The 25,155-nt window shown below is 41.9% G+C and overlaps 3 protein-coding genes across 4 annotated transcripts; 1 reads left to right on the plus strand and 2 right to left on the minus strand.

Moving 5' to 3' along the window:
- Nucleotides 1–561: 561 nt before the first annotated feature.
- kptn (kaptin (actin binding protein)) lies at nt 562–8,886 on the minus strand. Its single transcript, XM_028422380.1, has 12 exons — nt 8,424–8,886; nt 7,540–7,622; nt 7,381–7,465; nt 7,242–7,296; nt 6,263–6,341; nt 4,816–4,889; nt 4,237–4,343; nt 2,859–2,963; nt 2,719–2,782; nt 2,491–2,626; nt 1,972–2,145; nt 562–1,654 (listed from the first exon to the last, which is right to left on the minus strand). The coding sequence occupies exons 1-12, from the start codon at nt 8,623–8,625 to the stop codon at nt 1,487–1,489; spliced, it is 1,332 nt and encodes a 443-aa protein (XP_028278181.1). The 5' UTR covers nt 8,626–8,886; the 3' UTR covers nt 562–1,486.
- Nucleotides 8,887–14,606: 5,720 nt separating this feature from the next.
- Nucleotides 14,607–16,502, plus strand: crx (cone-rod homeobox). 2 transcript variants are annotated; one of them, XM_028421664.1, is made up of 3 exons: nt 14,607–14,711; nt 15,546–15,713; nt 15,864–16,502. In XM_028421664.1, exons 1-3 carry the CDS (start codon nt 14,607–14,609, stop codon nt 16,500–16,502), a joined length of 912 nt encoding a protein of 303 aa, XP_028277465.1. The 2 variants fall into 2 exon arrangements, with proteins under 2 accessions (XP_028277465.1, XP_028277466.1); XM_028421665.1 differs by having other exon boundaries at nt 14,607–14,703; nt 15,562–15,713.
- A 3,966-nt stretch (nt 16,503–20,468) lies between these two features.
- On the minus strand, nt 20,469–24,070 carry h3f3c (H3 histone, family 3C). Its single transcript, XM_028421026.1, has 4 exons — nt 23,939–24,070; nt 22,178–22,321; nt 21,861–22,014; nt 20,469–21,777 (listed from the first exon to the last, which is right to left on the minus strand). Exons 2-4 carry the CDS (start codon nt 22,303–22,305, stop codon nt 21,649–21,651), a joined length of 411 nt encoding a protein of 136 aa, XP_028276827.1. The 5' UTR covers nt 22,306–22,321; nt 23,939–24,070; the 3' UTR covers nt 20,469–21,648.
- Between the last annotated feature and the right edge of the window lie 1,085 nt (nt 24,071–25,155).

The following is a 25,155-nucleotide window of genomic DNA, read 5'->3' on the forward strand; positions in this document are numbered from 1 at the left end:
CGCGTCCCTCACAGAGCTAAATATAAAAATCCCATTGAGTGAAACGCGCTCATTTAACGCGCTCCCCGCCGCTCCAGCAGCATGCTCCTTATTGTTGACGCGCCGAACAACCCCGCGCCTTAAAATAAAGCTGCAGCACAGATCCGCAATTTAAACACGTGCAACAGCTTCGCGGAGGAAAAAACGGCTTTCCGAACTTATCTTCTCGCCATATTCCTCTGCTCAGTCCAGAGTGATGAGTGCAGCTGTTGTTATTGTTGCCTTTGTGGCAGTGCAAGAGGGGAGAAATAAGAGTTGGAGGGCTCCAGAGGACCACAGTGCCACTGACCGGCCAAAAGACGGGGCCAGAGCAACCGAGACCCAGCTCTTCTTTCCACCTGAAGAGTATTGAAGTTCATTTTTAACCATTTGGTTCAAAGTTAGTCTTATTGTAGTCAGAAGATCAATTTTTATTTTCATTATGAGAATAGGCGAAAATAAACAGAGCTAAAACTTATTCAGTTTAACACTAAAAGGGAACTATTGTCCCCAACATCCACACAAAACTCCCTCAGAAAGTCACAGCTTCCACTTTTTATTTTGGATTTTGTTAAATATCCTGGACTTTTTTTTATAAGTTTTATAGGAGCAACTGTTAAATTATTAACTACTGTAAGTATTTTTACATTGCTAGATCTTGTTGGTGCATTTATATTTTTTTTTAGAACATCGTAACTTTATTTTGAAAAGTTTACAACTGATTTAAGGTCTTCTTGAGATCATTTCAAGAGAGACCTGAGAAAAGCAAAATGGGCTGAATCAAACATAAGGCACCGACAGCCTTGTCTCCAGCACTTGAAACAGCGTCTTTGCTTTTCTGCACTGAGAGCAGCCAATCTGGGTGTTTGAGCATCTGGTTAGAGTGCCCCCCATGTGAGGTGTTTTGGGACTGTCCAACTGTGACGAGGCCCTGGGGCCGACCCAGGACACGCTGGAGGGATTACATCACTCAGCTGGCCTGCGATCACCATGGTATCCTCCCAGAGGAGCTGAAGGAGGTGGTCTGGGCTTTTCTAGGCTGCTGCCCCCTCATGACCAGTGCCCTTGATAAGTGTAAGTCTATGGATGGATTGATCGATGTTTTTTACATTTTAATAGGAAGATAAAAACATGTTTGATTTATGTGAAATGTAAAGAGAAGTGGGCTGAGTATGGCACCCCATTCCTGATGCGAAAATTTAATTTTAATTGTAGAGAAATATCCTTCCACTACATCTACATCTTTCAAATTAGTCTAAATTATGATACTTCGTCTCACTGTTCACATCAAACGGCATATGGTTATCTACATTCAGTCTGAAATCACAAGGCAGGCATGAAATGTGATGCGTGATTTTCTAACAGCGTCTGTCATCGTCAGGAACACAAACCCCTGAGAAGTCCTCAGTGCTGGACCTCACTGTGAGCCGATGGGACTTCCACATGTAAAGAATATGTAATGTTCTTGTTAGTTTGATGGCATCTGTGTGGTAGACTCCTGTTTCTGAGCTGGAGGGTCGTTCTCTTCCTCGCTGTGTTGAGCTGCTTCTGACTCCAGCTTAGATCCAGCTGTCAGTGCTGACACTCTCTGGGCGAGACGCTCAAGGACCAAATCAGCAGTGCTGGTCAGACTGTGCTGAAATGACAAAGAAAGAATGAGATGCAGAGTGTGTAAGACGGCAGCTGTCTTGTGCTGTTTTACATGTTTGACAATGATAAAGCTGTAGCATCTGTTCCACTTCTAAATTCTAAATCACTTCTTACGTCTGTTAAAAAGTGGTAAAGGGCCAGCACAATAAGCTACATGCACTTTCTGCTACTGGTCAATAGAGGTCAGCAATTACCTAAACCACAGCTCAGTTCACTTGATGACATCTTTTCTCTGATCACAAGTAACATTAATAACATACACTGTCATTTTCATAACAGAGCTCTGTCAGATTTGCCACTTACCTGCAATATATGTAAACCCTTCAGTGTGAGGACAGCCAGCTCTCTCAGACCGTCCCCGGTCAGGTCTAAGTAGAGGATGGACAGCAAAGGACTCTTGAAGCTCTGCCTCCACTGCAGCTGAAACTGTCCGTCTCCTCCAATCTCAGCCGGCTGGAATTTGTAACAAAGGAGTTCCTGCATGACAGAAAGGTCGGGAGTACGGTCATCACCAAGGTCTCACCACGCCGGTCAGGTGTTCTTATCAAATGAATGACATTGACATCAAACATGTCTGACGGTCACCTTCTGGCCCTCCTGTTAATGTCACCTCATTGTGTATTTCATTTATTGCACTGTGCCAGAGAGACCCACTGTGAGTATTTGTCTTTTTAAATACTGTTTTATATAATAAAGTGTTTTGTCTTCAGTAGGAACCACTAGGCTTGGTGTCAACAGCCTCAGCTTCAAGTTGAAAGGCACTGAGACATGGACTCAGTGCTCTTGGTGAGTTAATGACCATCAGTAAAAAGAGGCTCTGACCTGTCCATATGTTCCCAACAGCACTTCCTTCTGTCCATCAAAATCCAGGTCAATGACCAGAGCACAAAGCACTGCATCCCATTGGTCACTTTCTGAGAGGCATGTGGACTTGGTCAAACCACGCTCCTGGACGTCTCTGAGCAAAACACACAAGTACGACAACACAGAGGACGACTAAGTGACACAGAAACACATGATTCCAGTTTTATGCAGGTGTTTGACTCTGACCTGTAGACAACTGCCATCTCTATAGTACTGGTTACCAGGAGGTTGTAGCCCTCTGCTTTCACACCTGGAAAAGACAAAGTGACTTCGAGGCCTGCTACAGATTTAGACATGACAAAGTAAAGGAGATAGCAGTGACATACTTTTCTCTCTGCTGGGCTGTGTGGCCTCAGTTTGGCAGATCAGAGGAAAAAGCAGCACTGTAGAGATCGGACTGTCGAACTGGACCCGCCAGCTCTGCAAAACCTCTGATTAACACATACAGTATCATTAAACACACAAATAGAAACACACCAACATGAGGTCATGTGATCAATTCTGACTACATGTTTGATTATTTACAAGGATTTAGCACTGATTTATAAAGCCAAAAGCAACAAAGCTACTTTACTGCATCCCTGTTGTTCTAAAGGTGATCTCCATTATCCTGACTATTATACACAATACATATTTGACTATTATGCATAATACATTAAAATAGGGACTGTTTACTGTAGACTCACTCAAGTGATTTTTCATATGCATTATATTGCTCCAGTGTATGAAATGTTTGTTAAAGAATTTCCCCTCGGGGATAAATAAAGGAATTCAGATGCACTGAAATAGAAATAAAGCATCAAGAGCACGGAGACATAAGGGGCTGGATCCTGCTATCCAGTCATGTTGACTTTTTCCAAGTCTAACATTCCTTTACTTTTAGTATGTAGTGCGGCTGCCATGGAAAAGTACTATATTGGCATGAGTAATTTGGCAGTGGGAACACAACTGGAACACACTCAAATGTCACTAAATGGTGCACCAACAGTTGGTACTACAGTTCTCTTTCTCTGAGATACTACAAAATGCCACTCCCCTGCTCCCAGGGGCGTTACATGGTGGGAATAACACGGCTGTAAGGACATCAGCCTTGTTTAGTAGAATGATTGCAGGTGTGTGTAATTAGATACGATGGCTGAATTTCATGCATCAGGCTCGGTTCAGTGTCGGTACTGTCCATGCTGTCACAGCTTACTGGGACACATGAACAGAACAGAACTGTTGTTAGTTATTACTGACACCTGCGCCTCTCTTACAGAGCGCCTTACTGCAGCATCAGAGGTTGTGCTGAATGACTTGGTGTGTTCCTGGGTTTCTATTTAAAAAAAAAAACTGCCGGTAGTTTCATCTATAAATGGAAGAATGTACATGAGGAAATGACAGACTTTGCATATATGTATGATGCAATAACTGGACTATGTGGGTGATCACTTCATAATTCCCAGTGTAGGTCTGACCACCCTCTCTACCTGAGCGGATGTCTTATCAGCCACAGTAAGTGAAAACACCTGTGTGAGTGTGCAGGCCCTTTCAACAACAGTAATAAATGATTTCTGTGCAGGGGTCACAGACGTGTTCAGCTGCCCTGGAGGGAAGAATCAGCACTTCTGTATTCCTCACTCGTACTTCATAGGCAAACTGTGTGAAATCATTAGATGATCAGAGCTGCAACTCTCAGAGGGACATTATGTTTGTCTCTCTCACCTGGTCCAGTCTGGTTGACCAGAGCCAGTCCAACACAGCCGTTCTGACAGCCGAACGCTGAGAGCCGCCGGCTGCCAGCTATGCTCAGCATATCCAGCCATAACACACTGTACAAAGGGAAACACAAAGTTAGAACTCAGGATGTGTAGAATATATATTGATGCATGTGGAGAGTGAAGGCTATCAATGCTGTTCGGACTGAAAGGTGTCAGACTACAGAGAGCGTCGCAGGGCCATAATGTTGCAGCTGATCATACATAATTGATACGTCTACTTTATTGTTGCAGTTTACCTGATGCATTTCAAACTGCTGATGTTACTTTTATTTTTCTGTTTTTATCACGTTTTTCCACTTTCTTTCATTACTGACATGTTTGTAAATCAGGTGGATTTTATCTTCAACATTCCTGTATATCAGCCCAAATGGATTACAGAAGTATTTTCTGAGTGAAGACTTAAGGATAAAGAAGAAATCCATTAGGCTGATTAAACACAGAAGTAGAGTTGATGATCCCTCAACACACACAATAATAAATAACAGAGCCAACAGCGCTGAGGGGGTTTAGAATAATAACTAACTTGCTGGGCAGCTGCTGCAGTTCAGGGAAGAGTCTCTCCACTGGCTGCTCCTCAAACTGGTGGAGGGAGGCGTTCTGTTGGAGACAGGAGAGTGTGGTGTTTGCATGATGAATCAGAGTGTCTCCAACAGATATGCGAAACTCATTATAGTCGGGTTTGATCTCTTTTCCAAAGAGCAAGTAGCTTTCATTCCTCTGATCTAGGAGTCTTCTTGTAAACAGAACAATGTATTTTTGTCATGGATACATTTCCATAACAGTAGAGAGAAGCAGTATTACCTGACCATCACTTACAAACACTAACATTATGTTGTTCATTTAAGTAATATAAATATTAGACAATGAGCAATTATCTGTATCATTTCAGAAAAGATAAGGCAAACGTGTCGTGGCACACACTGCTTAACATACTAATCACACATGAACACTGAACCAGAATTTGCTTGCTGTGATCATATTCCCCTGTCCATCCTGGCCACTACTAGATCTTTTTATAATCTCCTTCCAAAGTCCAAATGTTTGCCTCATGTTTCCACAGAGAGTGTCCCTGCTGAGGTGCAGGACAGGTTCAGTCACACACACACTGAGTTTTATGTCTTTGAAGAAATTATCAGTCTGTGATTTCAATGGTGGGTTTATTTGAACAGTGAGAGACAGAACAATAACAAACACAATCCAGAAAAATACATTCCAAAAACTTGGAGAAGATCTGCAAAGAGGAGTGGGACAAACCCCCCTGAGATGTGTGCAAACCTTGAGGCCAACTACAAGAAACGTCTGACCTCTGTGATTGAAGCAAAGTTACTAAAGCACGTTTTGTGAAGGGATCAAATACTTATTTCATTCATGACAATGTGAATACATTTATAACTTATTTGAAATGCATTATTCTGGATTTGTATGTGATTGTTCTGTCTCTCACTGTTCAAATAAACCTACCATTTAATTATAGACTGATCATTTCTTTGTTAGTGAATCAGCAGGGGTTAGAATAATTTTTCCCTGACTGCATCTGTGTTCTGCTGCTTTTCTGGAGTTGGGTCATGGTGACAGCAGGCTAAGCAAGTTTTTCTGGCTTATTGTGGGGAATCACTGACTGTTCATAAGCCAGATGAGACACATAATCTCTTCAGTTTGTTCTGGGTCTCTACTGTTTGTACTGCACTTAAAAAGAATCTTCCAATTAAACAAAACCTCAGCCAGCTCCTTTTGATACAGCAGCTGCTGAGTTCCTTCCAGATGATGAAGCAGCTACTGTGCCTGGTTGGACAGCTGTGATACTATCCCTCAGTACAAATCAAATACTTTGTAAGACAAATGTGTGAAGCAAATGAGTCCACTTTCTCTTTTGATAACTAACAAGGACACAGTAACATATTTGCACAAAGAAGAGAGAACATTTCCAAGTGTTTGATAAAAATCCCTTGACCCAGTGTTTGATATCTGACCTCCTTGTACAGGTGGATCCTCTGGTCGTGACCACTGAGCAGGAACACAGTCTCGCTGCTTCCATCTGCACACTGCACCCTGACAAAGAGAGAGAAGACACACACACACACACACACACACACACACACAGGGACACACACACACACACTGTCTGAAGTGACGCTGCTCATACACAGTATTACAGCCATGTTTACCCTGAAACCCATTCATGAATATGTGTGTAGAATACTGAAATTACTGCATCACTGGTTCAGGACACTAATTATACAAAAATGTGAAAATATGCACAGTCATCAAGTGCTGCAACAGAAGTAGTATGTTAATCTGAACCTGTAGAAAGGAGCTATTGGTGCATAATGTCTTTGCAGCATCAATAAGTTCATTCATAATTTTAATCTAATGATTTCTGATCATATCACTAAAAGCACAGAATTATATGCCATTATATGCTGCTTAAGTAAGCTCTGCATCCACGAGCACATACTCACTATAGACCACATAATGAAATATTTTGTAACACAGCATAACTCATGCACAGCAAATGTAACACACATAAGAAATGTTTCCAGTGCTGTTGAATGTTTTCTGACTTCACATCCTGGTCACTTTATTCCTTATCATTCAGCTTATTATTTGCCCGGTAATTTAAATGACCTGACTGACACATGTTTAATGTCTCTGGGAACTTTTTACTTGTCATTTACACTTTTTAAGTATTAACTGTTGTGAGTTTCTACTTCTGTTGTATGTGCAGTACCTGATCCAAGATAATTTCTTTTTTGTACGGCTGTAATCTGTTGTATTTTTATAGGCTGCATTTTTAGTAAAATGTTGTTTGTTTGTAGTCTGTTTGAACAGAGTGCCGTGGACAGTGCTGTGTGTTTGTAAAAGTTCAGTCTGTGCTAACGAATGAAATACAGTACTGTCTATTCTATGATGTAGGTGACTATCTTTGCAGCAAACTAACAGCAAACTTACTCTGTGTGGTAGAGCTGGAAAGGTGTGAACTGCAGCTCCAGATTCAGGCAGCTTTCTGCTCAGAGAAAAACACAACAATCAGCATGTGGAACAAGTATCACAGTTAGCACCACACACATCCGCTCACTGCTTCACTCACGTGCGATAGACTCAAGATTGAACTCTGAGCCGGGCTCATAGTCACAGTAGATATTCAGGAACGGAGTTGCTTTGTCACCAGAGTCCTGCAGGACATCAGCAATGAGTTGCACTTTAGTGTAACACACACACAGACTGAGACTCATAGACTTAAATCTACCTTTATGAAGGTGATGCCCACCACCAGGCCTCTTTTGGGTGAAGACTTGTTGAAAGCATCAATTGATACAATCTCTGCATCAACTGCATAAAGAAAAGAATCAACTCTTTGCAGCCTGACCAACAACTACTAGCATTATTCATTAGTTTGGTTTTTCACTATTTATTTTTTTATTAAAAAAAATAGTTAGACACAACAAATAATCCTATTTGAAATGATTACATTTCTCATTTAGAATAACTCTAACTATTAACAGTTGATGAATGTCAGTTAAACTCTGTCATCATAACCATCATAACCATGTCAAGACCATACCATGAATATGAATCAATGAGCAAAAATAGGGCTGATAAAGATGATCAATGAAGACCAATGATTACGATTAGTTGTGACCAGCACCAGTATAATATTGACAACATTAATTTAACAGAGATTCAGATAACAGAGATATTCTGCAGAGAGAATATTTTGGAAGTTCGGCCATTTCTTTTGTACTTGTTAGTAATATTATGGTTTATTTATTCATTCTTATTAATAAAGACTGTACTTCCTCAATGGCACGCATGCATTGACTACCAATAACATACTATAATTTTACTTCAGTTAGCCCCATAGCTTTTGATTATATGTGGTCGTAGGGCCTACAATGCTTCTAACCCAAAAGAAACTGATCATTCACTTTGTGGTAAGTCATATTAATACATAAATCCTCCATCCTGCCTTGTAAAGTATCCAACTCTGCTGCCAACGGCCCCTTTAAATTCTATATCATTATGTGAGTTGCTATTTATAGGTTTGTTCTTATAAAACTTGCAGTGGAGGTGCTTTGAATCACTTAATATCTGTAGAGGTTTATATAAAGTCCCAGCCTTTGTGTGTGGTACCTGGTATGTAGGTGAACTGAACCTCCTTGGCCACCGGCCGGACTTTCTGCTGCAGCTCCTGGTATCTGAAACACAGCACCTTCCCCTTCAGCGTGGCCGCTAACAGCTCCTGCTCCCCGGCCTGACACAGCCCGTAAATGTTACTCTGCGACGGGAAACGGCTGAAACTGTCCTCCACGAAGGGATACGCCTCTCGGAGCATCCTGGAGGAGCCAGCTAAACCCAAATCTTACGAGAAATGTCCAGAATTTAGCCAGTTCATCATGTTTAGTAGCTACTTCGTTCTCCAACCTACAAGCAAGTTAGCTTAAACAGGAAAATGAGCTTAGAATACAAAAAACACTTTCAACAAACAGACGAATAAAACTGATTTTGAAGGCGCTTAACCTTTAAGCATCAGTGTATATATAAGTAACTTAACCAAATTCTCACGGATGAAGCAAAACATCCGGGTTTGGCTGGAGCTGCGTTCACGTGTATTTGATATATTAGCATTCAGTACTAAAAGTGCTGCAGCATAGGCGAAAAAAATAGTTTGTGGACAAATAAACTAACAAATCAAAAAATAAAAATCATACTTAACGATTTACTTTGGATTGTTCCATTGCGTATTATATACATTACTTAGTTGTGCTTGTTTTTGTTTTCAGGAAAGATTCCTTTAACTGAAACGTAGCTCAGTGCCTCATTTACTTGGTTTTTAATAAATTTTAACCTAGCCTGTAACTGACTGTACAGTCCGGTAATTCAGAGTTTAACACGGAAATTACTTCACGGGATTTTAAATGTGAAAATTTGGACCTATGACCACCGTGTTGTGTAATTTCCCATCTACTGAGAGGTTGTGAAGGCAGCGCAAGCTTTTTCTACTTCATGTTGCACATTTGTCACGTCGTGTGTGAGATGCTGCCCTCTAATGGCACTCTGTATCCAGCGCTACTGAAGCAAGTTATGTCTGTTATTTAGATCTTATTTTCAGCTTACATTTATTCCTGTTTATTTAACATGTTTTTTGTTACATGTCATCTAAAGATTGTTGACCGGCCGTAGCTGTTCCTAAATAAACAATGTATGCACAAGTCAATGATGCTACATGTACCACCATGCATGTAGCATTATTGTGTTAGATTGATTTTTAACTCACCAGTCTTGGCTTACGTTAAAGAATATAACAATTTTAATCTTTTTTGCTTAAGTTGCCACAAACCACATCAGTCTATTAAAACTGCATCCACCAGAGGTCAGAGCAAACCCACTCATCACACTGAACAGACTGTGGAGTGGAAGCTGCATGGTACCCTCTTGTGGAGAGGACGGCCTTAAGAGCAACACAGGTTTAAAAAAAATGGCTGTTACATATAATACAATACATCTACACTTCTGATCTGAAACTGCTGTGATGTCCATGTTCTCCTGAAAAAAACACTGTTACTCTGATATAAAAATCCAACAACTCCTACTTGTTGGAACCTGAACAAGTATGTGTATTTCCAAGCCTTGCATTAACTTCATCTGTGGGCTTTAATCAATCACTTTATTAGAATCAAAATTGCATTTCTTCTATTCTCCCTATTTTACCCAAAAAAGCCCAGCAAGGTGAAGGAACCGACACCTGTTGCATTGTGGGAGGCCATTTACAACAGTCCCCGCTGTAGGTTTGCATTTATGATTCATAACAAGTGTGATCTGTCAAAAATAAACGTAAAACTGTATGTATCCATGAATCAACAACTAACAGAGCCCCCAGTATGAGTGTTTGTCTTATAGCTTTCCCACAAGATTATAGTTGCCACTTATTGTGTAAATGTTACCATAAAAACCATCCATTCATCCATTCACAGGCCAGTCTATCGCAAGGCTAACACACACAGAGAAACCATTCACCTGTACCTGTCTCTCACCCAACAGGGTTGAACCCAGAACCTTCTTCTAACTAACCCCATCAATGTGCTGCCCTGCTGTACAACCTACATTTATTTTTAGAGTGTTGCACAATGTACAGGATTATTTAGGGACACAAATAATTGTTGTATAAGTGTTGAAATTTCCCTGTATCCCAGTAATTCTGGGCCTGCCCTCCAGGTGTGGTTAACAGTATCCTGGCATAAGAATCTATGTAAGTGTGGTGAGGGACAGACACTGCACCTTTACATGAAATATCACATTACAGGCAGCTGTCCTGAAACCAGGAAGATAAAGTGAACTGACATAAAAAGCCGCCTTCATCTGCGCTGATCAGTACAACAGCAGCAGTATTGTTGTAATGCAGTCGGCTCTGTGGCCTTTGTCCTTGTTGTCTGACCGCTGCACGGTGTGTGTCACAGTGTCCCATGAAGCAGACGGAGGTGAGGCCCCCACGGGCTGCTGCTCCATATTGTGACAGTTCAGAGGTGGCGGTGCGCTACACCCCCACTTCTCCTAATACCACCTGCTAATCCATCTGCAGGATTACTGTCCACTGTAATCACTCATCCTCCACACTGACACACCTCACCTCACAGCGCATCTCCTGAGTCATTACACACACACACACAAGTGGAGCTTGCAAAGTAGTTTACAGTGGCTGTAGTTTTATGTAAAACTTATTGATCAGGTTTATTGTGCAGTTTGACAGGTATTGGCTTTATTAAGACATTCCCTCACGGCTTAGGTTGTCTGTGGGAAAGCAGCCGTGCTGATGTTTAATTGATGATTATTTGTCTTTTCAACCTGATACTCTGACTTAAAACTACTTCATATGTGAAAACTCACTTTATTGTGTGAAAACAAACATGTAACAGATAACTGAAGGTTACAAGAGAAAGTTATCAGGAAACTGACTTTAATTATTAATAATAATAAACATGTAATTAGTTTAGTTTTAGGCTATGTGAATTCACTAAGACCTGTTTTTTTCTTTATTTCACAGAAGAATTTTTGTTTTGTTTTTTTCTTCCTTTTTCTTTTACCCTATATTAATTTATTTACTTACATTTTATGGGTGTTGGGCTTTTGTATGGCAGATATATGTGGAAAAAACATGAATGAAAGTGATTTTAATTTAAAATTTTAATTTAGTGACTTAATAATTTTACTTTATATTACTAATATTTTGAAAGTTTACAAGTGGAAATAATAATAATCGGCCTCTAAAGCAACAAATAATAATAATAAAAATAAATGATTTTGCAAAAAAAGATCAATTGTTCCAGGAGTGGCTGCTTCAATGTGAGTTCTACAGTGACAGACAGCAAAAAGGAACAATCTCAATGGCTGAGAGACACCGTGCAGCCTCACACCTGCAGGAGGACCTGATGAGAGGGTCATGTTGACCATAATGATGCAGTGCATACTAATGTGATAAAAGAGTTGAAGATGGACCCTTTGAATCAACCAAAGCTTGGATTAGGAACCAGTTAAACTGCCTTTTTGGAAATAAAGATGATCATCCTGCATCCTCGTTGCTGTTGGTATGCTCATGAAAAAACCTCTGAACATTTACCAATGAGGTTTTACTCTAGTTGATGACAACTAATGAGTAAGTACTGGTTACATTTCAGGATTTGAAATCTTTTTAAAATAGCTCTGAAGTACATATTGTTTTTTCAGAGTCATGCTGGCCTCTGATTGTGTGTGATTGGATTGTGTAGACTGCTTTATTTGACAGAAATGTATACAGTTCCATTTGGATTGTTTTTTTAAAGTGTCTATCTAGGTCTATTTTTTAATCTCTGTCAATATTATTTTGGTCCTGATGATTTTTCTTTTTGTCCACTTTAGTTCTCCTTCAGAGGAGAATACCCAAACCATTCATGTGTAGAAAGAACCCCGGCTGAAGACAAGGAGCAGGACCACTGCTGACAGATCACTGTGAGTTTTCTCTTCTGTGATGTCAACATTAGAAATGATACTCACCACATCTAAAACTGAGTATCTTCCCTGATCAGTGCTGCGATACACATTTGCAATAAGCAGGGGGAAAATGCTTAATCTGCACTTTAGGGAGTCTGATCGTCACATCTGCAGGTCATTTTGGGCTGAGTCAGCAGACTGGTGGTGGCTCTGACACCTGTTTCTCTGTCTACACGGTCTCATCAACAGGACATTGATCTTGAAAATCCCTGTTTCATTTTTGGTGAAATGTTGTTTGGTGTAGTACACACACACACACACACACACATGTGGAGCTCTGACTGTGTGAGTGGGCAATAGGAGGAGGAGTGGGGGTGGTCGGTGGCAGTCTGTGCTGAGCTACTGGTGGCACCTGGTTAGCACAGAGCAGATTATTACAGTGTGTGTGTGTGTGTGTGGGTGTGTGTGTGTACGTGCATGTGGGTGCAGGCTGAGTGATTGGAGCTGACAGCAGCCTCTGTATTGCTGGCTGGCCTGCAGATTTAGCCGACCTGTTTTAGACACTCTAATCTGGATTAACCGCAGCAGTGTGTCAGTGGGGACGAGGACTGGAGCCTACACCCTCCCACCCTCTGCCCCTTCACCTGCTTCTCCTCCTTCCCTCTCACTTCCCCTCCCATCTCTCCCCTCCTCCATCTACCTGGCCCACATCCCTCTTTGTCTTCCGTTTTCTAAAGTTTTTCCAGCCTGCAGCATCTTGATCACAACCTGAAGATAAAGATTGCTTGCTTGCATCAATCTGAACATGTTGCTGTTAGTACAGCTTTAGGGGGGAAGGGCAGTCGGGCAGGGATTATGCCAGCTCAGTCCTCTTCCCTACTTCCCTATTTGCTGCTGCAGCTGCAGAACGAGCTGTTCCACTGTTAAGCGTAGATTGCATCGCCTTCATCAAGAGGACGTGTTTTTACAATCTCTGTTATGCATGTCAATCTCAAGACTTTTTCCAATCCAGCTTTGGGGCCCCAAATGAGACTCGACAATAAAAAATAAAAAGCTGTGCAACCAACCATCTCAGTCACACACACACACTTCTATGTCTGTCCAACTCCTTAGAAACATTCTCTCAGCATTGGCACCACTCTGGTCCAAAAACACAAAGGATGTTCCTCTTCATCATTTTAACTCTCCTTGTCCATCAGGTGCCTGAATCCACGTTCGTCTCCCTCCTTCCACCACAGACTCCACGCCACCTTCTTGTATCCTCTGCCGTCTTCTTGTCTTTCTTTGTCCCCCCTCACTCTACACATCAACCCTGTCCATTTGCCCCCTTCAGTGTGTCTGCTTCGGTTCCCTCCAGCCTCCTTTCCCGCTCCACCACTGAACGGATTGCTCTGTCTTTCCTCTCTTTATCTGGAGATAAGATACTTACTTTTCAGATAAAGCATATTATGATAAATCAAATGAGCTTTGTCGCTTTTGTGCAGCTGGGTGTTTCTGTGCACGTGTGTGTGTGTGTGCGTGAAAACAGTGTGTGTATGTGTTGCAGCTGTTTTGGAGATTTCTGTAATCTGTCCGATATGATGTGTGAATGTATGAACTGCAGCAGATGTGCAGCAGGTTAATTGATGAGAAGGGTGGAGGAGGGAAAAGGCTCCTTTCCATCTGAATTTAACGGATTTTGAAGTAGTTATAGATGATGTGAAATATCTTTAAATTATATTTTTGGAAGATTCATTTGTTTAAAATATTCCAATTCAAAACAAACATCTAAAGATATCTTCTATTATTTGTATGCAGACATTTGTATTAGCCATCTTTGTAAACAGCAACTGTGCCTATAATAAACCGTGTTGTCCAGTTTGTCATGTAGCCTGTTGCTGTGCTTCACCTCGTGTGCGCGGTGCGTGCGTGCGTGTGTGTGGGAGGGGTTTGCTGGAGCCACTTGCTCCCTCTAATTAGCAGCGCGTGTCAGTAAAGAAACTCAGTGGACCGACTTCACCAAGGCGCAAAGGCATCCGGGGCCAACTGCACCTGTGTGATGACTTCAGCTGTGTGAGGAGAAGCGGTCCTGATGCTCAGCGCGTTGCTTCGCGGTGGTTTGCTGCTGAGCTGACAGATAGGGTGCATCTGAAAGTGCAGATTTAAAACACACACACACACACACACACACACACACACACACACACTTTGACGTTTCTCTCGGGTACTCCGGCGCGTCCCGCTTCTCTCCGCAGCGGGTTGGATCGGACGCACGGACTTGTTGCTCCACGCTGAGCTGTGAGGGGCCCGCGGCTGGTGTGTTGCGTGTCCGACCTACAAGTCAGCGACAGGACTTAAAAGCCTGCTGTAAGGATGATGTCCTACATAAAGCAACCCCATTACACCATGAACGGGTTAAATTTGCCTGGCCCCGGAATGGATGTGCTACAAACAACTGTCGCTTATCCACGTAAGTACAAACTCCTGTACGCATTTTTATGTTGTTTTTTTACTTTTACATATTTATGTCTGTCTTTGTGTACTTGTGACCTTGAATTTGTGCCGTTAAATCGAGCCAATGTGGTGCGTAAAAGTGCGCAGACTGGTGCGTAACGCTGCAGCCAAACGGAAAAAAGAAACGAAAAAAAGATTTTAAAAAAAAGATTCGTTCAAATAAGAATGAATTCAAAAGGTGGATGGTAACGATACAATTGTAAATATAGTCGAACAAATTCGAGGCAAAGAAAAAGTGACATTTATGAATAACTTCCTAATAATTTGATTTTAATTTCTAAGCTGCTGTTTTGTGCGGACACACACATTCAAAGTTCTTTTGAAACCAACACGCAGCTGCTCTGCTGAGCTCAGCATCACTCAAATACAATGTCACATTTTTTTTTATCTCACTCTTTTTCTTCATATTTTCTGATTTCAAACACGCCGACACAACCTTGATAGAGAATATACAGACATGCACTGACCCGGCTATTGTTCCTTGCTTGTTCTGATACAAGTACATGTATGGAGGGTGAGATTTATGAGACTTTATCTGTACAAACTATGGTCAAATAAAGAAAATCTACATGTGCGTTCTGCTCCTAATATTGTGCGTAATTAGGAAGTAGCCGCTCTCATACAGTTTAATATAATGTTCAGTTTCCATTCATATTTATTCACACACTGAGAAACAAACCACTCAAATCTGTCTGAATTTCTGAAATCATCTGACACACACACACTCAGAGTTGGGCTCATAATTCATATCATCTCTAGCGCTGCTGGTATCCCATAATAATCCTCTGTCTCTGTGTATCTGCGGTGTCTGCAGCCACTCCCCGGAAGCAGCGCAGGGAGCGCACCACCTTCACACGGACGCAGCTGGACATCCTGGAGGCGCTGTTCTCCAAGACCCGCTACCCAGACATCTTCATGAGGGAGGAGGTGGCCCTCAAGATCAACCTGCCGGAGTCACGTGTGCAGGTACTGCAGAGAAGTAGGCTGGAGCCAAGATGGAGGCTGTTCTGTTGGTTACTCATGAGGAGCCATAGACAGATGCTCTGATATTACTGCAGTTACACGTCCAGTCTTTCCTGCCACCTGTCCTGAATCATGCTGTCTTTGTATCTTCAGGTGTGGTTTAAAAACCGCCGTGCCAAGTGCCGCCAGCAGCAGCAACAGAGCAGTGGCCAGTCTAAGCCTCGCCCCCCCAAGAAGAAGGCCTCGCCAGTGCAGGAACCCAGCGCCCCCGATCCTGTCCCTAACCCAACTGGCTCCTACAGCCCCTCCTCAGCCCAGTCCGGCCCTAGCCTGGCTCCCAGCTCCAGCACCGGAAACACAGCTGTGTCCATCTGGAGCCCGGCCATCTCACCACTGCCCGACCCCCTGGCCTCCTCCTCTGCGCCCTGCATGCAGCGGCCCTCACCTTACCCCATGGGCTACGGCCAGCCATCGGCCTACACCCAGGGCTACGCCAGCACCACCTCCTACTTCACCGGCCTGGACTGCAGCGCATACTTGTCCCCTATGCACTCGCAGCTGTCAGGCACCGGGGGTGCTCTCAGCCCCATCACTGTGCCCTCTATGGGGGGCTCCCTGAGCCAGTCCCCAGCATCATTGTCCTCGCAGGGCTACAGCACCGCCTCCTCCCTGGGCTTCACCTCTGTTGACTGCCTGGACTACAAGGACCAGCAGGCCTGGAAACTGGGCTTCACCACTATGGACTGCCTGGACCACAAGGACCAAAACTCCTGGAAGTTCCAGGTCCTCTAGACAGCAAGAAAGGGTGGCGTTTTTGTGTGTGTCGCCATGACACGTGTGTAAGTGGTGAGATAGTGTGAAGCAGTTCTGCCAGAGGATGTGTTACCATTGATTTTGAGTTTGTACGTTTTTTTCGTGACCTCTGTAGAATGTCATCAGACTGATGAAGGGACCGCTGACTGTAATTGATGCTGCCTGTCGTCTTCATGCTATGATAAATAAGAGAACAAACGCCTTTAAAGAGTTTGTAGGTAAAGACTGGAGTCCTACCTATGGAAAACACTGAGCCATCACACACACACACACACACACACACACACACACACACACACTACACTTCATCATTTTGCATTGTTATAGAGTGAAAGGAGTTTCGACATGCAGGGTTATGTTAAGCTATTTATTATTATTATTATTATTATTATTATTTTAAGCTACAATAAAATCTGTAATTTGCATTTAGATTTTTTTTCGAGCATTTGTGTTACAGTGTTAGTGAGTAGTGTTACCATTCTGATCAGTTTGATGGAAACTGTTCTGTTTTAGCTGTGTGACATATTAAAGCGATCTATTCTTTACATTCTTGTGCCCCGCTGATCATTGAGATTCAGTTTGAAGCTGATAAGCGTCAGTATGAAGTGGCGGTAAAGTGGCCGTGTCAGGTGTGGACCCGTCATGTTCGTCATATGGCCTCCATTGCTCTCACTGGTCCGTCTTGGTTATTTTAGCTTATCTGATTCTGGGAGTGACCCAATCCTCTTAGCCTCCCTTCAGCAATGCCCTAAGTGAATTAGCTAGGATTATTGCCCTCTCCCCCTCTGTGTGTCACTCACCTCAGCTTCTTCCTCTGCTTGTTTTCCCTGCTCCGTTTTCTATCTATCAACTCTGCAGTATTGTTTTCTTTAGGGTCTCATCATTCCACTCATCACCCCAGCTCCTCTGACATCTTGGTAATCCTCACATGACCTGATTCTTGCCACATAAATGTAACTGTAATAAATAAAAAATGGCCACAAAGTACCAAATCTCAAGAAAACTGGCACCTTTTAGATGCTCCACCATGGTTCAAAGCTAACATGCTAAAGCTAAAGCATTGAAACAATCAATAAACTTTACTGTTGATCAGATTTGTGCTAATCAAATCTGAACTGATACAAAGTCTTCATACAGTAACACTTCTGAGACATTTGGTGTACGGTATTTCTGATGTAGATAATAAAATGATGACATGTGACCACCACCCTCAGCCATGTTAAATCTAGTGCACTCAGAGAAGACATTTGAAAGCATTTTTTTTTCTGCACTCAACACTGACCTAATCCCACAGTGCTCAGTTTAATCCCTCTGCCCACCCCCTCTGCGGTGCAATTGGTTAATCCCTGTGTATGCATGCACTGATTGGTTAACCTCCCCTTTGGAGAGTGCAGCGCATTTAATCTCCCTCCCTCACCCCCCCTCCCTCTGCACTGACTGTTTCAGACAGACATTTGCGCTGTAATCCCAGGAAGGAGCAGATGTGATGGGGGATGGACAGCACTGAGCAGACCTTGAGGAAGGTGAAAACTAAAACATGGCACGTGGCCTTGGAAGGAAAGCTGGAGGCTTTGAGCAAAGAAAATGTGTTCGGAAATGTTTAAACTGGTTAAAAACAACAGTAGCAGATAGGCTAATGGTTGAAATCATTACAGAAGGCCTGAAGGTTTAAGGTTAGCTACAAACAGTTAGCCAAAGTGAATTAGGGGAGTCTAACAGTTTAAAGTTCCCTAAAAAAATAAAAAATACATACAGTGCTGCTTGAAAGTTTCTGAACCCTAGACTTTTTGTATATTTCTGCATAAATATGAGCCAAAACATCAACTAAATTTCATATAAGCCCTGACAGCAGTAAAAGTGAACCCATTCAAGCTACTGAAACAGAAACATTTAACTTTGTCATTTATTTATTCAAGTAAATGATCCAATGTTACATGGCAGAGCTGCAAGGAGAACCCATCCATCTGATGGTGGGGGTGGTAAAAGGTTTGGGCCTGTTCTGCTAAGTCTGTATCAGGATGATTTGCCAACACTGATGGAACAATGAATTCTGAATGATCCTGGTGAATTTGACAAGGAAATGTTTGTGAGCTCAAGGCAAAGTGGCTCATGCTGCAAGACAACAACAACCAAACAAGTTGTTCTACAAAAGAATTGTTAAAGAACAAAGTTCATGCTCTGAAATGGTCGAGTCAAAGTTCTGACCTTATTCCAACTGAGATGTTGTGGAAACACCTGAAACAAGCAGTTCATGTGAGAAACCTCCCAACATCTCAGACTGTAGCTGTTCTGTACTGAAGAACGGCTAAAATTCCACCAAGCCATGTTTATGACTGATCAGAACCTTTAAATGTTATTGCTGCACATGGGGACACTGATGATGCTGGAAGCCAAGGCTGACATACTTTTACTTACATTATGTGATGTTGCATCGCGGACTTAAGTACATAATAAAGTAACATGTTTCTGCCACATTTGTTTGATTGGGCTCTCCTTTATCAGTGTCAGGATTTATGTAAAAATCAGCTGGTGTTTTGGTCATATTCATGTAAAAAGTCTAACCTAAAAACAATGCTATATCTATGTCTAAGATGTATAGAGAAAACTAAAGGGGAACTTACAGGTGAGACAGGTGAGAATGAAACTAGCAATAGGAGCTGCTGAACTGGTGATGTGACTGAATGCAGGTGTGTGGCCTCCCTCAGCTTGGGGAGGATCCATGCCTGAATATTTCTAGTATATATCTTATTATTATATATTATTAGTCTGCATATATTCAATGGTTCATTTTTAACTGCATTGTAAAATGACTTGTTATATCGTTTTGTTTATAATGTATGTGTATGTGTATAATGTTACTATGCAGATACATGTAAATGTAAAGATGTAAACACCTAAAAGTGAAATATTTATACATTTACATTGTACTTTTCTTTATTTAGACCACAGAGAAAAGAACAGAAACATTTCCAGCACTGCAACGTGAACTTATTGGATTATTATGACCGAACAAACACAAACACAAGCGTGCATGCAGTGAAGTTAAAATGCACAGGAGTACATGAAGTTCCTCCATGTATCCGCTAGATGGCATGGGTTTTCTTCCAGATTTCAGTCACCCCAGTGAGGTTTAACTGGGAGCCGCAGAAATAATACTAAATGAGAATGAGTCCCTCCAAGCAGCTGTCACAAATCAATACAAAGTGCAGCACAAAAGCTTTGTAACATAAACCTCAGCTTAGTCTGTTGTCTGTTGTACTATAAGTAAGGCACTCAAAGAAAGACGGCACTGGATTGTGACATTTCTGCCAACACTTCAAAATACACAGGAGCCACAGCAGCGACACACTTAAAGCATGGGGTTTTGTTTTTATACACTGATCAGGCCCAACAAACTCAACTCTGTCCAAATGATTAGTGGTTATAAAATGAGTTCCTAAGAATAGCTCAGAATAGCACAATTTGTATTTTATAGTGGCCATAATCTACTGAAGTTTGCATTATTTCATTATTATACAGAAATACAGAAAGAAGGTGACTAGAGTGGCCTTGTTTAAGGTCGCCCCCATGTGGCAGATTAGTTCCTCTACACTGTTTTTATCTACTCTGCACTTTTATGTGTATATATCTGTATTTTTTTGCTATTTGTTTGTAATGCCCATTATTTTAGTATAAATTCTTTTTATTATGAATCCATCTTTAATGTTTTCTGAAAAAAAATCATACAATTTAGATGTTTATTTTATCCAAATGTTTTAAATTCTGTTGTCCTCTGTAACTGTCTCATTCTCATTTTCAATGTTGACCTCATGGACAGTGCTAAACGAATAAACCTGGATTGATTATTACTACATCTGCTCGTATCCTGACTTCCTCTTTAGGATAGGTACAGCAGCATATCTATAACAGTAAAATATTATAAATAAAAAGACAGACAAGCATCAGTTTGTTTTAACACCTATTTATTACCACCATAATATGAGAAATTTGGAAAATACAAAGATCAGCTTATTTATACGTCTGAAAATCTTGAGGAATAAGAAAAATATAAAAGAAAACAAATATGAGGTTATACTGTGTATCGCAAATTTTGAGAAAGGGACAGATTATATGGTGCAGAACACACGCAGACCCTAAACATGCAGAGTGTAACTTTCACAATGTTGTCAATTTATACTGTTGTGACAAGTCTAATGTCTACAAGCATCACACGTTTTGACGGATCTACACTGAAAAGCTGAAGAGTGGAAACGGTGCAGCACCGCCCCCGTGTGGCTGCCATTAGAATAGAAGTTTCCTTGGAAAACAGAGAAGCCCTTCCTGATTTTCTATAGCAAATCAGATCACTGTAAGAAAAAAAATGATGTTGATAATATCATTGTTTTTTTCTCTTTTTGTGACTATTTTGGAAGTGGTAAAGGAAGAGATGCCCCTCCATGAATTTATGTGTAAAAAAAATAGACACCATATCCACGACAATAATCAATATTTTTAACCAAGAGATTCTTGTCTGTTGAGTACAACTGGTTTGTAAGATCAAAGCTCACACATGTACACAAACAGACCATCCCCTCCCAGGGTGGATGGACAGGTACAGCAAGCCGTCTGGCTGCAGCTGCAGAGTATCGGAGGTGCAGAGGTGCAAAGGGACGGACAGGGTGGGAGGGGAAGAAGGTGTTCAGAGTGGGCAGAGGCCACGGGGCTAGTTTCAATAGCACCCTGCTGTGGAAGTTGCAGCTCCCCTTAAGCAGACTAGCCCTTCGGTCATGTCCCTCTGCTTCAGGCTCTGTTTGCCACACAAACTGCACCTGCTGACCTCCCATTGAGGAAGGTGAGCTGAACCCAGCGATGCATGTTTGAGTAAGTGTGCATGTGTGAGTCTGATCTGTGAAACCTGTTACATGCACGAAAAAGGTACCCTAAAAACATTTGGTGACGACAAAAAAAATCTATGAGACCAGACTTCAACATATTTCTATTTCTTTATAATAAGGATTACTCTAAAGTCTACTGAGAAGCAGGGCAGGCCAGGGAGAGAGGGTGAAGGGAGTGGGTGGGATGAGGTGAAGGAGTGAGGACAGGGACAAGTAAAGAAAAACAGGACAGAGGAGAAACATGAAGCCATCTAAGCGCGTTCTCCGCGGATACGGCGTGCCAGCTGGATGTCTTTGGGCATGATGGTGACACGCTTGGCATGGATGGCACACAGGTTGGTGTCCTCAAAAAGACCCACCAGGTACGCCTCACTGGCTTCCTGCAGGGACACAGAAGGATAACACTTATTTAGAACACAAACACTACACTAATGTTGATTGAGTAAGTGTTGTGCACACAAACCTGCAGGGCGCCAATGGCAGCGCTCTGGAAACGGAGGTCGGTCTTGAAGTCCTGAGCGATCTCTCTCACCAGGCGCTGGAAGGGCAGCTTACGGATCAGCAGCTCAGTGGACTTCTGGTACCTACGGATCTCTCTCAAAGCCACGGTACCCGGCCTGCAACACACACAATCACTCTTTGTTTAATCTCTGCCAAACTGTTTAATAGAATGAAGTTAGCCTCCATGGAAAATAGAAAATATAAACACTTCAGGATTTTAATAAACGTCCTAAAAAGATGTGTCTCAACACTGATTTATTTGACTCCATAGAACGTTACCTGTAACGATGGGGCTTCTTGACACCTCCAGTGGAGGGGGCGCTCTTGCGGGCAGCCTTGGTGGCCAGCTGCTTACGAGGAGCCTTTCCTCCAGTGGACTTACGAGCAGTCTGCTTGGTACGAGCCATGACGACAGAGTATCACCTGAAGGCAACATGCAAAAAAGAAAATAGTTTTTAAGAAACTGCTTTAGGAGTGAAGCCTTGTGGGCAAATACTAAAGCAAAGAAATGAGAAGATAACCAACGCTACAGCTAAATGAATACCCAAAAACAGCTGAATGACACAAGACAGTTCATACAATTTACTTTAAAAAGTAAAGCATGCACACATGTATGATGCAGGATGCATTAACAACACACATTTAAATGATAAAAAATGGAAATCATTTTCACTGTGATGACAGGAGAAGGCCTATGGTGTTACATAAACTATAAAACAACCATACTGTATTTAAATGTACTTTAATATTAAATAAACTACTAGGACTAAATCCTAGGCAAGGTAAACGAGTTGTTAGGGTAAACACTGTTATGAGTGGAGAGGAGGACTTAAGATGTTAAATCGGTCCTTGAACGACGGAGCGACAGAGACTTTAGAAACCTTCTCCAAACTATGACGCTGAACTCATAAAACGCTACAGACTAGAACGAGCGGGAATAATGTTTGTGGTTGAATTTGAAGGACTCTTATCCTAAAAGTCTGTGAGGACGGAGCAGACTAAAAGTCTGATCTTAGTGAGGAGGCGTTGCTAAGGGTGACGCGTGGTTCAGGAGACGCTTCTTTTTGCGCACGGTGTTCACGGTGAGTGTGAAACGCGCGGTTACTGCTGCAATGTCAGCTGAGGGGGGGGGTCGCTGCACATACACGGGGATCTGCTCGTACAGGTGATGGATGAATGCACAAAGTTTACATGAAGCATAACGACATATTCCATTAAAGCCTAATATTCTCAGGAGGTGCGCCACCCCCTAAACAGCTGCCCCAGGTGACAGAGACAGTTTAAAGTCCTTGAACAATCCGCATTAAGCACAAAGGTCAACGGTACATGTTTCTATGAGAGTTAAGATAAGAGGGGGTTCTAAGAATCTTTGTGAATACGGCTCCTGGTCTTCGGTCAAACTGGGACACCTAGGAAAACTTATCCCGGGTGGGTCTGGACCCTGCACAAACACACCGTGCCGAGCCAATGATCACACCGTGTTCCACCAATCGCACCAATCACGGCGGTACTCAGGCCGTCATTCTGAGATGCACCAATCCGCTCAGCCTATAATGTGCCTCAGGACCAATAGGGTTTTACTCTGAAGGTTTTGGGGCGGGACATACAGGCCAAGGCCCGCCTCATACCGCAAGATTATGGCCGCAGACCGAAACGAAGCTACCAATATACAGGCAATGAGCAGGACGTAAACTTTGACGTTTTTCAACCAAAACACAAAACATGTGCACACAAGACTACAGACAAATCATAGAAGACAAGTGTGGCTATCAGAAAACCGTCTCTGGCGTGACAGAAGATCATATTTAGACCGAAGAGGCGAGGTGAAAGCCGCCGCTGAAAGTGGAGCAGATATTTCGGCAGTGGAAGTACTGAGCCGTGTTTCTCTGCCCGTGCAGCGAGGCAGCTGCTTTTTCTTCTCATGAGAGCGTCGAATAAAACGCTTTTACAGCACAAAAACAACTTTATATTACAGCGTTTTCTACACAAAACGCACAATAAAATCGAATGTCGAAAAGGTTTGACAACATTTCTACTTACCGGGGGTGAATTTAGCGCTTTCTCTTCGCACAGATACAAGTGTGTTGTGGTTGTCTGGCAGTGTCAGTTATTTACTATCTCTCACACAATGGAAGCAGAGCGAGCAGGAGCAAAATGGCGCCCGTGTCAATCATCGGTCTCCCAGAATGCAATGCCAACATTTGTAAACATTGTAAACTTCATTTCCCAAACTTTGTCTTACAAATACTGATCAGGAACTACAGCGATAATAAATAGGGTAATCGCGTATTGAATAATTATTGTTTTAGTCGTAATTGCTGCATTTATTTACTACAGTTTAGTAACTTATTAGTATTAATAAATATAGTAATCCATAATCTACATAATTCTTCTTTTTATTGTTGTTGTAAAGGGCACTTCTGTACATAACTTTAATTTTTTTTTTTGGTTTGGATTGGTAAAGTTTTTTTCCCCACAGATAACAAGAATCCGTATTAAGCCAATGTTTTAATGCCCAACCAGATATATGAATATAATTATTTAAGGAGAGATCTAGCCCAATTAGTGTAGATATCTCAGAGTTCAGTTCAGGTAGAATAAACTGCTCTGCATGGCGTTACTTTACGCTTTGTTTGGCCTTCACACATATTCACTTCATGTGCAGGAGACAGCAGTCAGTGATTTGTGCATCAAAGTTGTATGAATGCTGAAGCTATGAAAACTACTTTGATTCACTAGGAACCTTTGTGTTTTGATGGATGTTTAGTCCTTATAATTTAATTTATATTTAATAATGGCCCTATCAGGTTCACCTTTTGAAAAAGCATACAAAAGTCTCTTTTGTTGTGCATTATTGACCTTAGGTTGAGATTTTTTGCTTGTGTTGTTTCTTGAAAAATAAACTGCATCCTTAACACTGAGGAAGGAAAAATCTAGTAAAGTATTCTTTTATGTAAGAACGTATTCATTGAGATCTATAGACAAACTTTGTTCACACAGTGCATTAGGTAAATATTAGCATTTTACTAAAGGACTTATTTTATTTGGCTAGCTATCAAGCAGGACAGATGGGATATGAATGATATCAGTAGTAAGAAAGAGCAGTAAATGTTGCATAATTGATTTGGTAAGAGGATAAAGAGGAGTTCAGACCAAGCTCTGAACTGGGTGTTAGGCAGACTTGGCAGCAGTAGACGGTCATTTTTGACTTGGGTAAAGGTTGCTGTGCGGTTCCTTCAGGAAAGCCCAGACTGCAA

The sequence above is a fragment of the Parambassis ranga genome, chromosome 14 (genome assembly GCF_900634625.1).
Source record: "Parambassis ranga chromosome 14, fParRan2.1, whole genome shotgun sequence".
Classification (NCBI taxonomy): domain Eukaryota; kingdom Metazoa; phylum Chordata; class Actinopteri; family Ambassidae; genus Parambassis; species Parambassis ranga.

Coding starts and splice junctions, on each gene's coding strand:
- kptn (XM_028422380.1), bottom strand. CDS start 8,625: ATGCTCCGAGAGGCGTATCCCTTCGTGGAGGACAGTTTCAGCCGTTTC. Junction 7,623..8,423: donor TCAGTTCACCTACATACCAG/GTACCACACACA, acceptor TTCTTTATGCAG/TTGATGCAGAGATTGTATCA. Junction 2,783..2,858: donor ACAGCCCAGCAGAGAGAAAA/GTATGTCACTGC, acceptor TGTCTTTTCCAG/GTGTGAAAGCAGAGGGCTAC.
- crx (XM_028421664.1), top strand. CDS start 14,607: ATGATGTCCTACATAAAGCAACCCCATTACACCATGAACGGGTTAAAT. Junction 14,712..15,545: donor TCGCTTATCCACGTAAGTAC/AAACTCCTGTAC, acceptor TGTCTCTGTGTA/TCTGCGGTGTCTGCAGCCAC. Junction 15,714..15,863: donor TGCCGGAGTCACGTGTGCAG/GTACTGCAGAGA, acceptor TTGTATCTTCAG/GTGTGGTTTAAAAACCGCCG.
- h3f3c (XM_028421026.1), bottom strand. CDS start 22,305: ATGGCTCGTACCAAGCAGACTGCTCGTAAGTCCACTGGAGGAAAGGCT. Junction 22,015..22,177: donor AAGAAGCCCCATCGTTACAG/GTAACGTTCTAT, acceptor TGTGTGTTGCAG/GCCGGGTACCGTGGCTTTGA. Junction 21,778..21,860: donor CTGCCATTGGCGCCCTGCAG/GTTTGTGTGCAC, acceptor GTGTCCCTGCAG/GAAGCCAGTGAGGCGTACCT.